Source organism: Egretta garzetta, unplaced genomic scaffold (genome assembly GCF_000687185.1).
Source record: "Egretta garzetta isolate BGI_Z169 unplaced genomic scaffold, ASM68718v1 scaffold513, whole genome shotgun sequence".
Taxonomy (NCBI): domain Eukaryota; kingdom Metazoa; phylum Chordata; class Aves; order Pelecaniformes; family Ardeidae; genus Egretta; species Egretta garzetta.
The window spans coordinates 27,657-39,099 of record NW_009259116.1 but is presented as its reverse complement, the minus strand read 5'-3'; the positions used below and the strand labels follow the sequence as shown (position 1 = coordinate 39,099).

The following is an 11,443-nucleotide window of genomic DNA, read 5'->3' as shown; positions in this document are numbered from 1 at the left end:
GATTTAACAGCGGGGCAGCCGAGGTGCTGAGGGCCAGGGTTTGGGGGTGGGATGGCAGGGGTAGGGGAGCGGTTGGGCTGGGGGAGCTTAAAGGGCTTTCCCAACCAAATGTTTCTATGATTCTATTCTATGATCTTCAAGCATTCACTATTGAGAATGTGTTTCCAGAAAAGTGTGGGTGCACCAATCTCCTCGGGATTCAGTAAGAATTGGACAGCGAGCTGCTTTTTAAGTGACCTGTTGAGCATCAAAGCACTCCACCTGCCTTAAACACTGGTTTTGCTCCTCTTTTCCACTCCACACATCTCAACAAAAATGAAAGGACCTGAAGAGGAAAAGCTGGTTTGTTGCACAACTTCTTCTGGAAGCCGTTGGAGGAAACTCCCGAGCTGTTTCTCTGCTTGTCAGTGAGCTCAGACCACGAAATACAGGAGGGTTCTCACACACTACACATGCTGCAGATCAGCTAATTCAAAACTCGTTCTTTGGGCCATCAGTAATTCATAGAGCATTTACTGCCGCCAGCTCTGTTTCAGCTGTGAAAGTGTGCTCAGGACACTGAAATACTCTGGTCATTTGTATTCAATTATTTCCTTGTTTAAACAAATCTTGTAATTGTAGAAAAACTGTTACGTTACCAGCAGCAACGGGGATAATGCTGTGTAAAGCTGCAGGTAGGACTGATTTCCCCACATACCAGGGGAGTAGCCCACAACATAATCTCTCTGTTAAGAGGTGAATCTTATCAGAAAAATTAAGGATGAAAGAATTACCATGGGTGAGGGAAGATGTGACCACTTGCATGACTGTACCCTGTGGCATATTCAAGGTAACTGTAAATACCAACAAAAAAAAGTTTAATACTGATACGTTTTATCATGTACCTAAAATTCAGCATGTGTCAGCTTGGCTGAGGAGTGGTAACTCATTAAACTGATGGATTTCCCTCTAGTTTTTAAGGTCATTATCCTAAATATTAATGAACCTGAGGAAATATGCCTTCTCCCCATCCCCTTCTCTCCATACCTCTCGGTCATATGTCTCATTGACGACTGGCTCTGTTGTGATCCATTTCATTCTGGTAGCAAAACGAAGAGAAGACAACTGAAAAACATGGGGTTGAAGTGACTGCAAGAGATATTGGCAAGGATATAATTTTCATAATCTGCTACTACTTAATCATATCAGATCCCAGACCGCAGAAATACAAAAGCTATTGAACTGCAGGGAGCAGTATAGGATTTCTCATTCCAGGAGCGTATCTTCTAGTGCTCACTTGGCTTCTGTGGGATTAGCCGGCTTCAGATGATGCCTTTGGCTTTTCTGTTCTGCACGTGGACAGAGTGGTACCAGAGCTGTGATCACAAAAATACTCACTCCCATTTCTGATCAAAGGAACACTTAACACCCTAAAAACTCCAAATAGCACACCAATGGCCTTCAAGCTTAATTCCCACAATCGTGGTATCTCGAGAGTAAGCCCCTGCAGCCTGCAAATCCTCCTCTTGATGCCAGGTACGGCAGCTATTCCCCCAGTAATATTACGTGTTTCTAGATGCTATCGGAACACAAGGAGAAGATGATAAAAACCACACTCTGCCTTGAAGACAACTGCATGACAGGCATCTGCATTTACAATTTTTTTTGCTATGTAAACGTCTCTTGGCAAAGAGCAAGGTGACTCCCTTCTCTGTGTTACAGACGTGGTTAACCCGATCCAGTTCGGACCATGAGACTGTCACCCATTTCATTACTTCATGGGTTAAAAAACCTTACGGTTAGGAGGTTACTCCTGATTCCTTAGCCAGCAGAAAGCCAGCTCAGCCCTGATGTGAACTGGTGCAATTCCATTGACCTCATTACGGGATGTAATTTAACAGCCAGGCAGACGAGGTGCTGAGGGCCAGGGTTTGGGGGTGGGATGGCAGGGGTAGGGGAATGGTTGGGCTGGGGGAGCTTAAAGGGCTTTGCCAACCTAAACAATTCTGTGATTCTATGCTTCTATGATGTACCACTCAAACACAGCCATAGAGTCAAACCAACAAGAATAATTAACACAATCCAGTGTGCTTACATTTTAGCCACTTGTGCCTGCTCTGTTTCAAGCTCTCCTTCCCCCCCACCCCAGGGCCAGTTACCACTTGCCTGTTTGCATCACCAAGCAGATTGGTGAAAGCAATCTGTTTTCAGAGCCTTTGAGATAAGATGAGCTATCCCATGTTTGTGATGAATTAGGCAGGATGTTTCTCTGGGACTCCTGCCATAGCCCTCCAGGGATTATTCTTTAAACCAAGCTATGGCCAGTTGCAACAGTAATGGGACCAAGACTTTTTAATTCTTGCAGAAATCAGTTCAACTTACAGTCTCTTCCACATGCACCGCTTCCCCACAGATATTTGCCACTAGGACAGTATTGCAGTTTCCCCCTGGGGAAAAAAAAATTAGAAAAAACCAAAACAAAACCAAGTAATATAATTTGGGTGGGTATTGCACTATGTCCTGACTAAAACAGAGAAAAAGAAGCAACAAAGAGCACAGCCAGTTTTTAACCGTCCCTCTAAAGTTCCCATGGGTACAGAAACATGGTGGCACAGAATGACTTAAGAATAAAGGTGAAATGTGTTTCTCATGTGGTGATGATGCAGTAAGAAGGTGGGAATACAAACTGAGAAAGCCTGAAATCAGGGAAAACCAGAGCAGAGGAATTTAAAAGCCCTTGGCCTACATCCTATAGCGGGGAACCTGGCAGGACGCAGTCACTGCCTTTCCTAAAAGCAACGCAAGCCTTGTGCTGGGAACGCCTCCAACGTCACTCTCATTTCTGACGACTTCGGTTACTCCACACAAATGCCCACATCCCGGTTTCAGCTGCTTTCTCCTCCCACATCTCCCGCCTGCATTCCAAGAGCATAAATATTTCCTGTGGGTTCGCGATGCACCACAGCTTTGGGTTTTATCATCTGCAGCCTGATGCTAAAGCAGGAGCATCCGACAAGGCTTGTATCATGCTGAGGGGGGCTGTCTGGTGGGAGGTTTCTAAAGTATTCTAAGGTTTAGTGAGTTTCTACGGGCTTGATCAGTGTGGGCTTTGCACTGTCTCCTGCGCCTGCTGTTTTATTTGATGAGGAAAACCAGATATCCTTTGAATAACAAATTCCTTCCATGTGTTTATACGTGACGGCCTTAGGACTCGGCATGCTCGTTGAACCCCCAGTTTTCTAAGAACTGTTTGGGGCTGTTGTAATCCACAGCTCTTACCTAGAGAGTCCTTGAGAACGTGAGTGAGCTTGCTCTGCCGGAAGGGGATGTGGTCCCTCTTAGGATCAGCCAGGGCAATGACGATTTGCTCAAGGAACGACAGAGACTTGTTGATGTAGGTGGCTTCTTTCAGCACCTGTCCTTCAGACTGTAACAAAGATCATGACTCGAGCGCTTCCCTGGGCAGCCCCTTCCAGTGCTTGACCACCTTTTTGGTAAAAAAATTCTTCCTGATGTCCAACCTAAACCTCCCCGGCACACCTTGAGGCTGTTTTCTCAAAAAGATCAAAAGGCCAAGCTTCCACAACACGTGTTCCTGGCCAAACCGCAGAAAAGAGAATATTCCTTCCTGAGGGTACAACTCTGCTTGACCACAAGGGTAAGGATCTAATTCAGACCCAATAAATTCCAATAATTTAGGGCCACCAAGGTGATCCAAGGGCTGGAAAGCCTCTCTCAGCCCTAGGAGGACAGGCTGAGAAAAGGAGGCTCCGAGGGGATCTCATCACCATCCACCAGTATTTAAAGGGTGGCTACAAAGAGGATGGAGACTTCCTTTTCACAAGGAGTCCCATGGAGAGGACAAGGGGGAACGGGCACAAGTTGCTCTTGGGGAGATTCCAATTGGACACGAGAGGGAAATTTTTCCCCATGAGAACAGTCACCCATTGGGATAATCTCCCCAGGGGAGGGGTTGACTCTGCCACATTGGACACTTTCAAGCCTCAGCTGGACAGGGTGCTGGGCCATCTTGTCTGGACTGGGCTCTTGCCTAGCAAGGTTGGGCCAGATGATCCTGGAGGTCCCTTCCAACCTGGGATTCTGTGATTCTCTGATTCTATGAAATTCATGATCTAGAGCTTTCTTCAGTTTGAAAACAAGTTTTCAGAGACCTCAGTTTTTCCTTACAAGGCTTCATTATAAGGTTTCATTACAAATTTTCATTACAAGTTTTCACTACAGGCACATTTACGTGACATTTCACGATCAGGACCGCTGCCTTTCCTTCCCAAAGGATAAACTGGGTATTTGTCACCAGGCTGATGGGATTTCTGTTCTGATCAATACAGAATGTCACATGAGACCTAGGGAGCTTTCAGTCGTTGAGCCCCAACGCTCTAAGGAAGTTTCATCAGTTTGCCTGCTGTGCCCAGAAGTGGGGGATTTGCACTGCCACTCATGCATGAAGAGGAAAATCAGGGGGGTTTTGTCTTAACAGCTGATGGCTCTGGCCCTTTGTTTTGGGGAGAAATGATGGAATTGGATAAACTGAATTTGGGTCAGGCTGGAAGGCACCCGCAGGATGGGAGTCACATATACGTGGACTTCGAAATGATAGGCAGCAGCTGCAAACTGCCCCCTCTGATGTGCTAATGTGACTTTCAGTTTGTCACAGTCTCTCCTATTTATCACAGGCTGAAGTCTGTTGGGGGAAAACCCCAGAATTTCACCTCTACCCTGTTGATTACTGGACTCTTCACCACGGACTGAAATATTTCCTCCACTACTTACTCCAGTCTTGCTCAGTCTCTCTGAGCCTGCCAGATCTATTAAGTTGATTTTAGAGTTAACGCATTTGACATCTGAGAAAGCTCTGAAACGAGACTGAGTGGGAAAAGAATATAAGCTGTACAGTAGACAAAATTGAAATACAGAACAAAACCCAGATGTGTAAAGATCCTCAGCCATGTGAGACCCTAGAAAAACTGCTGGAGCTCTTACCTCAATATAAATAGTAAAGATGCAATGGGATCTGGATGAATTTTTATTCAGTGTGTGCTCTGCTATCACTCTGTTGGTCTCACCCTGCGAACAAAGTCAAAAAAATGAAGTTTTTAAGCTTCTGCAGGGGTAGAATAAAGGAAAATGAGAAATATGCACAGCTAAATAAACAGTGGTTCAATCCTTGCTCTGCAGAGCTTGTCACACTGATCAGTTGGATAGAGCAGTCAGGGCAGGAGCTCACCGTAATTTGCCTCGTTTTCTTACTCAAAGGCTTCTCAAAGCTTTTCACGGCGCGGTTGGTAAAGGTTGCTGTTTACTGTAATAATGCCTTTTACTGGAGACCACAATATCTGCATTTCCACTTTCGAGGCTCAGCTCACAGATCTGTGGCTTTTTGAGGACCAGTCAGGCAAGCCTTGTTCCGAGGCAATACCTCCCTGGCTGTTTCAGTTTCTTGATGACTAGAAAAGCCAAAAAGCTGCCCCACTCCAGGCTTTAAATGTCATAGAAAACTCACACACAGGTGACAGCCACGAATTTGTAATGCCTACTTAAAGAAAAAGCTGACCAAGCTGACCATGAGCCAGCAGGGTGCCCTTGGTGCCAAGAAGGCCAATGGCCCCCTGGGGTGCATCAAGAGGAGCGTGGCCGCTGAGGGAGCTGGGCTTGTTCAGCCTGGAGAAGAGAAGGCCGAGAGGGGATCTCATCAACACCTACAAATATCTCAAGGGTGGGGGTCACGAGGATGCAGCCAGACTCTTCTCAGTGGTGCCCAGTGCCAGGACAAGGGGCCATGGACACAAACTGAAGCACAAGAGGTTTCAGTTGAACGGGAGGAAGAACTTGTTGACTGTGAGGGTGCCCGAGCCCTGGCCCAGGCTGCCCAGGGGGGCTGTGGAGTCTCCTTCTCTGGAGATCTTCAACCCCCGCCTGGCCGCTGTCCTGTGCCCCCTGCTCTGGGTGAGCCTGCTTGGGCAGGGGGGTGGCACTGGGTGAGCTCCCGAGGGCCCTGCCAGCCCTGGCCAGTCTGGGATTCTGTGAAAAGACAGCAACATTGAAAATGCTGCTGCAACTGCTTGTTAGGAGTGCCAGGCTATCACAGAGCTGCACTGGTGAGGCAGAAAAGGAAACAGAAGGCTCTACGGCATAGAAATGCACTTGTCAACGGGGTTCACCGCTGATGGGCCTGCCTGGGTCTCCATGGACAGCGACCTGTGACTGGCCCCACAGTAGGGAGTGTAAATCCAAGAGCAAAGAAGGAAGGTGAAGATCTCTAAGTAAAGACCATCATCAACCTCACTCCAGAGATGAAGAAACAAGAGTCGCAGTATAGTGGGCGGCCTCCTCAAAGCCCAGAGCTTTCGCTGTGAATCTAGAACCACAGGTAGAACTCATCTAGGGACCTGAGTGGATTCCTCAGGCATCACTTGTGCTTCTTGTGTCCACAGATCTCAAGTTAAGCTGTGTTCTCATCATCCTTCTGCTCTTTAAAAAGAAAATGGGAGCTCCTACGAATCACAGGGGCTGGCGTGGGATGCCACAGTCCCATTATTAAAAAGGCAAGCAAGAGATTTTCAGGACACCAGACAGCTCCTGGTAAGAATACACTTCCTGCGTATAAATCCAATTATTTATTCATCTTTTCCATGATGCTATTTCCATGATACTTTCCACAAGTAAAAGAAACATGCAGACATAAGTAAGCAAACTCCTTTCACAAAGCTAACCCACTGTGTGAACATCCCTGCAGTAAAATCTAAGGGTACCTGTGCCATGACCATCCCAAACTAGCTGCCAAAGATGGCACTAGTAAGAGTCTTTTCTCGGAGCATTGACAGGCAGGTGTGTTTTTCAGGAAGAAATTGCTGTGTAGGTCAGCTGGTGGATCTATAAAGGATCCCAAATATCGTACGCTTTGTAGTAAGTCACTCACTGACACCCTTATGTGATAGCCAGGGCAATGAAAAGAAGGGGGTTTTGGCTGTCTGGGATCTCAGTCTGCTGAAGGAGCTGGTGAGATCAGACTTTTGAAATGAAGGCAGATTCCGTGGCTGCCTTCACTGTCTTGGTGCTGCCTGGAACCTCCAAAGCTACTGCGTTCTGCAATCTCACCTCAAAATATTTCCTCCATCACTTGACTTGCTCTGGTGTACACTAAAACCAGGGTTTCTCCACAGAGATCTTCCAGAATCTCTGTGCCAGGGACATTTTCCTTGCAAGAATGTGAGCTACAAGGAGCTACCAATTCTTCTACCCACATTAAAGAAAACAAAGAGGGTTGAACCTCCCTCCAGGTGTCCTGGCCACCCAATTCCTGCTTTATTGCCTCTTCCCTCAGCTAAACCAATAAATATAATGTTCAGGTGAAATGTCATATTTCATACAACACAATCGTGCAAGATCTCAAGTTGGAAGGGACCCATAAGGATCTTCGAATCCAACTCCCTGCTCCTCTCAGGGCTACCTAAAACTAAATCATACGACTAGAGTGTTCTCCAGATGCTCCTTGAACTTTAAGTTCATAAGTTATATGTATGTGAATATAATAAATATATATATTATGCAATTCTTATATTTGTAGCCTGAAACCCCACAAAACACTAAAGGAAAAATTCTGGAGATAGCAGATTCCAGATTAGGTTTTCCTAGCTAATGATCTTTCTTCAGGATGGAAGGGAGTTCATGTATCTTCACTATTAAAAATCTAGAAAACTGAACACGGAACTTTTCACCTCAGGAAACAAGCTCATCCGGTTCCCTTCAGGTTTTATTTAAAGTTTGGAAAGAAATTTCTGCAGGCCTAAGCTTTTTGATCCTAAAAGCCGACAGCTTTCACATGGATGGATGGGTATTCTCTCCTAGTTAACGCTGCAACTGGAGTGCACAAACACTCTCTTGTCCAAAACTCCAGCTCCTTGAATTCACCACAGCATCGGTCTGACCTTCATAAAGCCCATTTGCGTAAGTCCAGTACATAAATACTAACCCAGAGTACACTGAAATGTGAAAAATGGGGTTTTCCTGTCTACACCACCTTCCTAAACCAGCCCTACATTCCTATCGCTCACGGATTCATCTTCCCTTCCTCCTCATCCCCTGTTCCTGCTGCTCACAATGATCAGTAAATCCAGGAGTGTCTGGCAATCTGCCTGGGAACTGGAACATGACTGCAGTGTTACGCGTGTACGCTGAGAAAAAGCAATGATTTCTGTGCAGGGTTGCACCGAATCATACAATACCTCAAGTTGGAAGATTTGGGGGGCTTGGGGGGGGCTGTATGTGGATTTTTCTTGCCTCAAAAAGGAGATTTAGAGCATCTTCCTCGTGGGTAACTGAATGTATAGATAAGCCCTTCACATAAACACCCTGTGGGCAATCCACTACAGCCATCTGCATGTCGCCGGTCCCAGTGCTTGTCGTGGTGGACAGAAGGTCAAACAAGGTCTCATTGTAGATTTCCAGGTAGGATATTCGGACAGTGATGCATGGATCAACGGAGCGCGCAGTTGCTTTGAAGACCTATGCAAAGACAAAGAGTTGGTCAGTGGTGGTGCTAGGTCACGAAGAGGATAATTAGCTATTTATGGTTTTCCAGAGAAGCTATTTATAACTTTCCAAGCAGCTATAAGTGCGTCTGCGTTTGCATGCGCGTAGTTAATTCCGCGCTGTGGTTGCCTGAGGGCTGACAGGGCTAAGTCAACAGTTTTAACACGATTTCTCAGAACGATAGTTTTGACACCACCACATTGGAGGGCCTGCTTACATTTGGGAAGTAGCGAGTACTTTACGTGAGCTGGTAGAATTAAACAGGAACAACCTCCAGAAATGACAACAAAGCGTAACCACAGAATTCCTCCCCTCTTTGTTTCAGGTTGTATGCATTACGTCAGCCCCACACCCTGCGTGTCAGTTGTCTTTGTGGGAGTGGAGAGCGTTCTGCAGTGTCACCGCCTAAAGATAAGCAGACCTCCCCCCTCAGAGCAGCGTTCCTGGACAGGGCCGTGTCAACGGGACCAACAAATCAGCCAACACCATCCCAATGCTCTGAAACCTCACTGTTATCAGTGCACAAGGTCACGGTGTAGTAAAACAAAGGTACTATGTTTTACAGGCTCCTTTATTTGTTTAATGATCATCATCTAGATGAAGTGTGTGTGTGGGGAAGGACTGGTGGAGATAAAACCATAAAACATATTCACCACGTTAAAACAGTTTCACGAGTATCAGCAATAGCTGATACCAGAGACACCTTTGTTATTTCTTCCAACCTCTTTCCCGTTCCGATCCAGTACCTGCTGTAGAGCTCGGGGGATGATTCCTCGATGCTTGTACTCAGCAGTTGCTCCCGTCATTGTGTAGGTTTTACCAGCCCCTGTTTGCCCATAGCACATTATCGTGCCTAGAAAAGATGCAAAAGCAGAAGAATCAATGCAGGAGGGCACCTCTGCGTTTCTCAAACGGGACATCAAAAGGATCTCGCCCTCAGATCAAATCTCCACTTATTGTCAAAATAATAAAAATAGCAATACATTACCATTATAGCCAATTAAAGCTTCGGACACCAATTTCTTAGCCACTGTCTCATAAGCCAGGTCCTGGGAGGTGTTGTGAAGGACGCCATCCAGCCTAAAGGACCAGTCAGTCTGCCTGTTATTCACAACTCCTTTCTTGGCATCTTTTTTGACGTATATATCTATGCTCTGAAACCCAAAAAAAGAGAATAAGAGAACTTCAATAGCCACAAAGAGTTTCAGCAGTTCTTGTCTGAAAAAACCTCATGCGCTGAAGACCTGAAAGTAAGCAGAAAAAGGAGCACAAGTAATGGTGTCGTTTTACTGACCCCGATGGTATTTTTTGGTAATAGATAGTCTAAAAAAAAAAAAAAAGAAATGTGGCAAAGCTCATCTGTTTACCTTTTGGTGATGCATCTGATTGTGCGTCCCAGGGAAATTACTAAGTCAGCAAGAGAAGGCAAAGGGAGGAACTCACAGAAGGGAGGACAGAAACAAGACTGAACCACAGGGAGACCTCTGAGGTGGGAATTGTGGTTACCACTGGGAATTCCTTGAGGATCAGCCAGAGTCCCAGCCCTCGAAAGGATTTTCTCTAGTGAGCGTATCACAAGGCGTATGCTTTCCATAGTCACGCCGGCTGACACAAAACCACGAGCCACGCTCGGCGCAGAGAACAGCACACAGGAACACATGAATCAACATGTACCACATGCGTGGCCTTAAGGAAGAGAAGAATTCTGCATTTCTGTGGGCAAACCTGAAATCAAATTCCAAACCTTTCACGCTGGCAATCTCTTTTTCTCTACCTTGTTGTCTGGCCCAAACTTGATCATATCTTGAGCAAAATCAGCTGTTGGCTTGACTCGGACAAATGTACGGACTCTCTTTTCTACTGCTTCCATTCTAACTAGAGAGGGAAAAAACAGAAAAGTCAGCAACGTTGCATCCTCTACAACGAAATGTCATGTTATTTGTCATGAAAATGCAACCTACAGAGCAGTCAAGTTTAAAAATAAAGCGTTGACAATTGTTCAGCTGCAGTTTCTATTTATTAAAAGCAACTGCGAGCAAACGCTGAAAGTTCTTTCCAGCATTGTTCTGCTCAGAAAACTGAACAAGTAAAAAGAGAAGGGTCTTACTGATCATGATTTCCTCTTGTGCATCAGGCATGTTAGCGTTTGACTACACAAGCTTTTCTTCCTCTTAGCCTTGCAAAACAAAGTAATTGCAGGAATGGGAGAGAGATTTTCTTTTGTCTAATGTTTTCTGTGCATGGAGGCAGGCACAGCCCCCTGTTTTGTACCATCAGTTCATCCAGAACTGTGTTTCCAGCTTCTGAGGCTTTAAGTAGGAGTGTGATAGGTGAAAACAAGCCTAAAGGAGCTCAGCAGCACTGCAAAGGGGCGTGCAGTCAGCTGGTATCCCAACATTTCCAATGCCCTTAGCAGCAATTACCTTATTCATAGTCTGTATTGAATATGCATTTCTCATCTCTTTGTAACTCCTTCTTCATACCGAGACAGAAATATTTTTAAGTTCCTAATGAAGACCTGATATTAAAGTTTCCATAAGAAAAAAAAAAAAAAGTCATGTGCCTGACAACTGCTGGCAAAATTCTTGTGTTGTTCTTCTGGACAACACCAATTCAGGAATTCACAGAATCATAGAATGGTTTGGGTGGGAAGGGACCCCCAGAGGTCACCCAGCCCAATTCCCCTGCAGGAGCAGGGACACCTTGAACCACATCAGGTTGCTCACAGCCCCGGCCAACCTGGCCTGGAATGGTCCCAGGGATGGGGCCTCCACCCCCTCTCTGGGCAACCCCTGCCAGGGTTTCACCACCCTCACTGGAAAGAATTTCTTCCTTAGATCCAGTCTAAACCTCCCCTGCTTCAGTTTAAAGCCATCCCCCCTTGTCCTGTCCCAGCTGGCCCTACTAAAAAGCT

General features: G+C 45.9%; 2 protein-coding genes across 2 annotated transcripts in view; both read right to left on the bottom strand.

The window, feature by feature from the left end:
• Window positions 1-8,284, bottom strand: part of LOC104123259 (kinesin-like protein KIF9) — a 50,066-nt gene extending 41,782 nt beyond the window's left edge. Inside the window, exons 1-5 of the mRNA XM_035891085.1 lie at window positions 8,223-8,284; window positions 4,981-5,064; window positions 3,259-3,406; window positions 2,362-2,426; window positions 1,027-1,104 (exon numbers count right to left, since the gene is read on the bottom strand). Of these exons, the coding sequence (XP_035746978.1) occupies window positions 1,027-1,077 (51 nt within the window). The 5' untranslated portion in view covers window positions 1,078-1,104; window positions 2,362-2,426; window positions 3,259-3,406; window positions 4,981-5,064; window positions 8,223-8,284. The remainder of the gene's footprint in view (window positions 1-1,026; window positions 1,105-2,361; window positions 2,427-3,258; window positions 3,407-4,980; window positions 5,065-8,222) is intronic.
• The window catches only part of LOC118451954 (kinesin-like protein KIF9), a 7,370-nt gene continuing 2,586 nt past the window's right edge, over window positions 6,660-11,443 (bottom strand). The window contains exons 2-5 of the mRNA XM_035891087.1: window positions 10,304-10,404; window positions 9,518-9,683; window positions 9,276-9,382; window positions 6,660-8,502 (exon numbers count right to left, since the gene is read on the bottom strand). Of these exons, the coding sequence (XP_035746980.1) occupies window positions 8,224-8,502; window positions 9,276-9,382; window positions 9,518-9,683; window positions 10,304-10,399 (648 nt within the window). The 5' untranslated portion in view covers window positions 10,400-10,404 and the 3' untranslated portion in view covers window positions 6,660-8,223. The remainder of the gene's footprint in view (window positions 8,503-9,275; window positions 9,383-9,517; window positions 9,684-10,303; window positions 10,405-11,443) is intronic.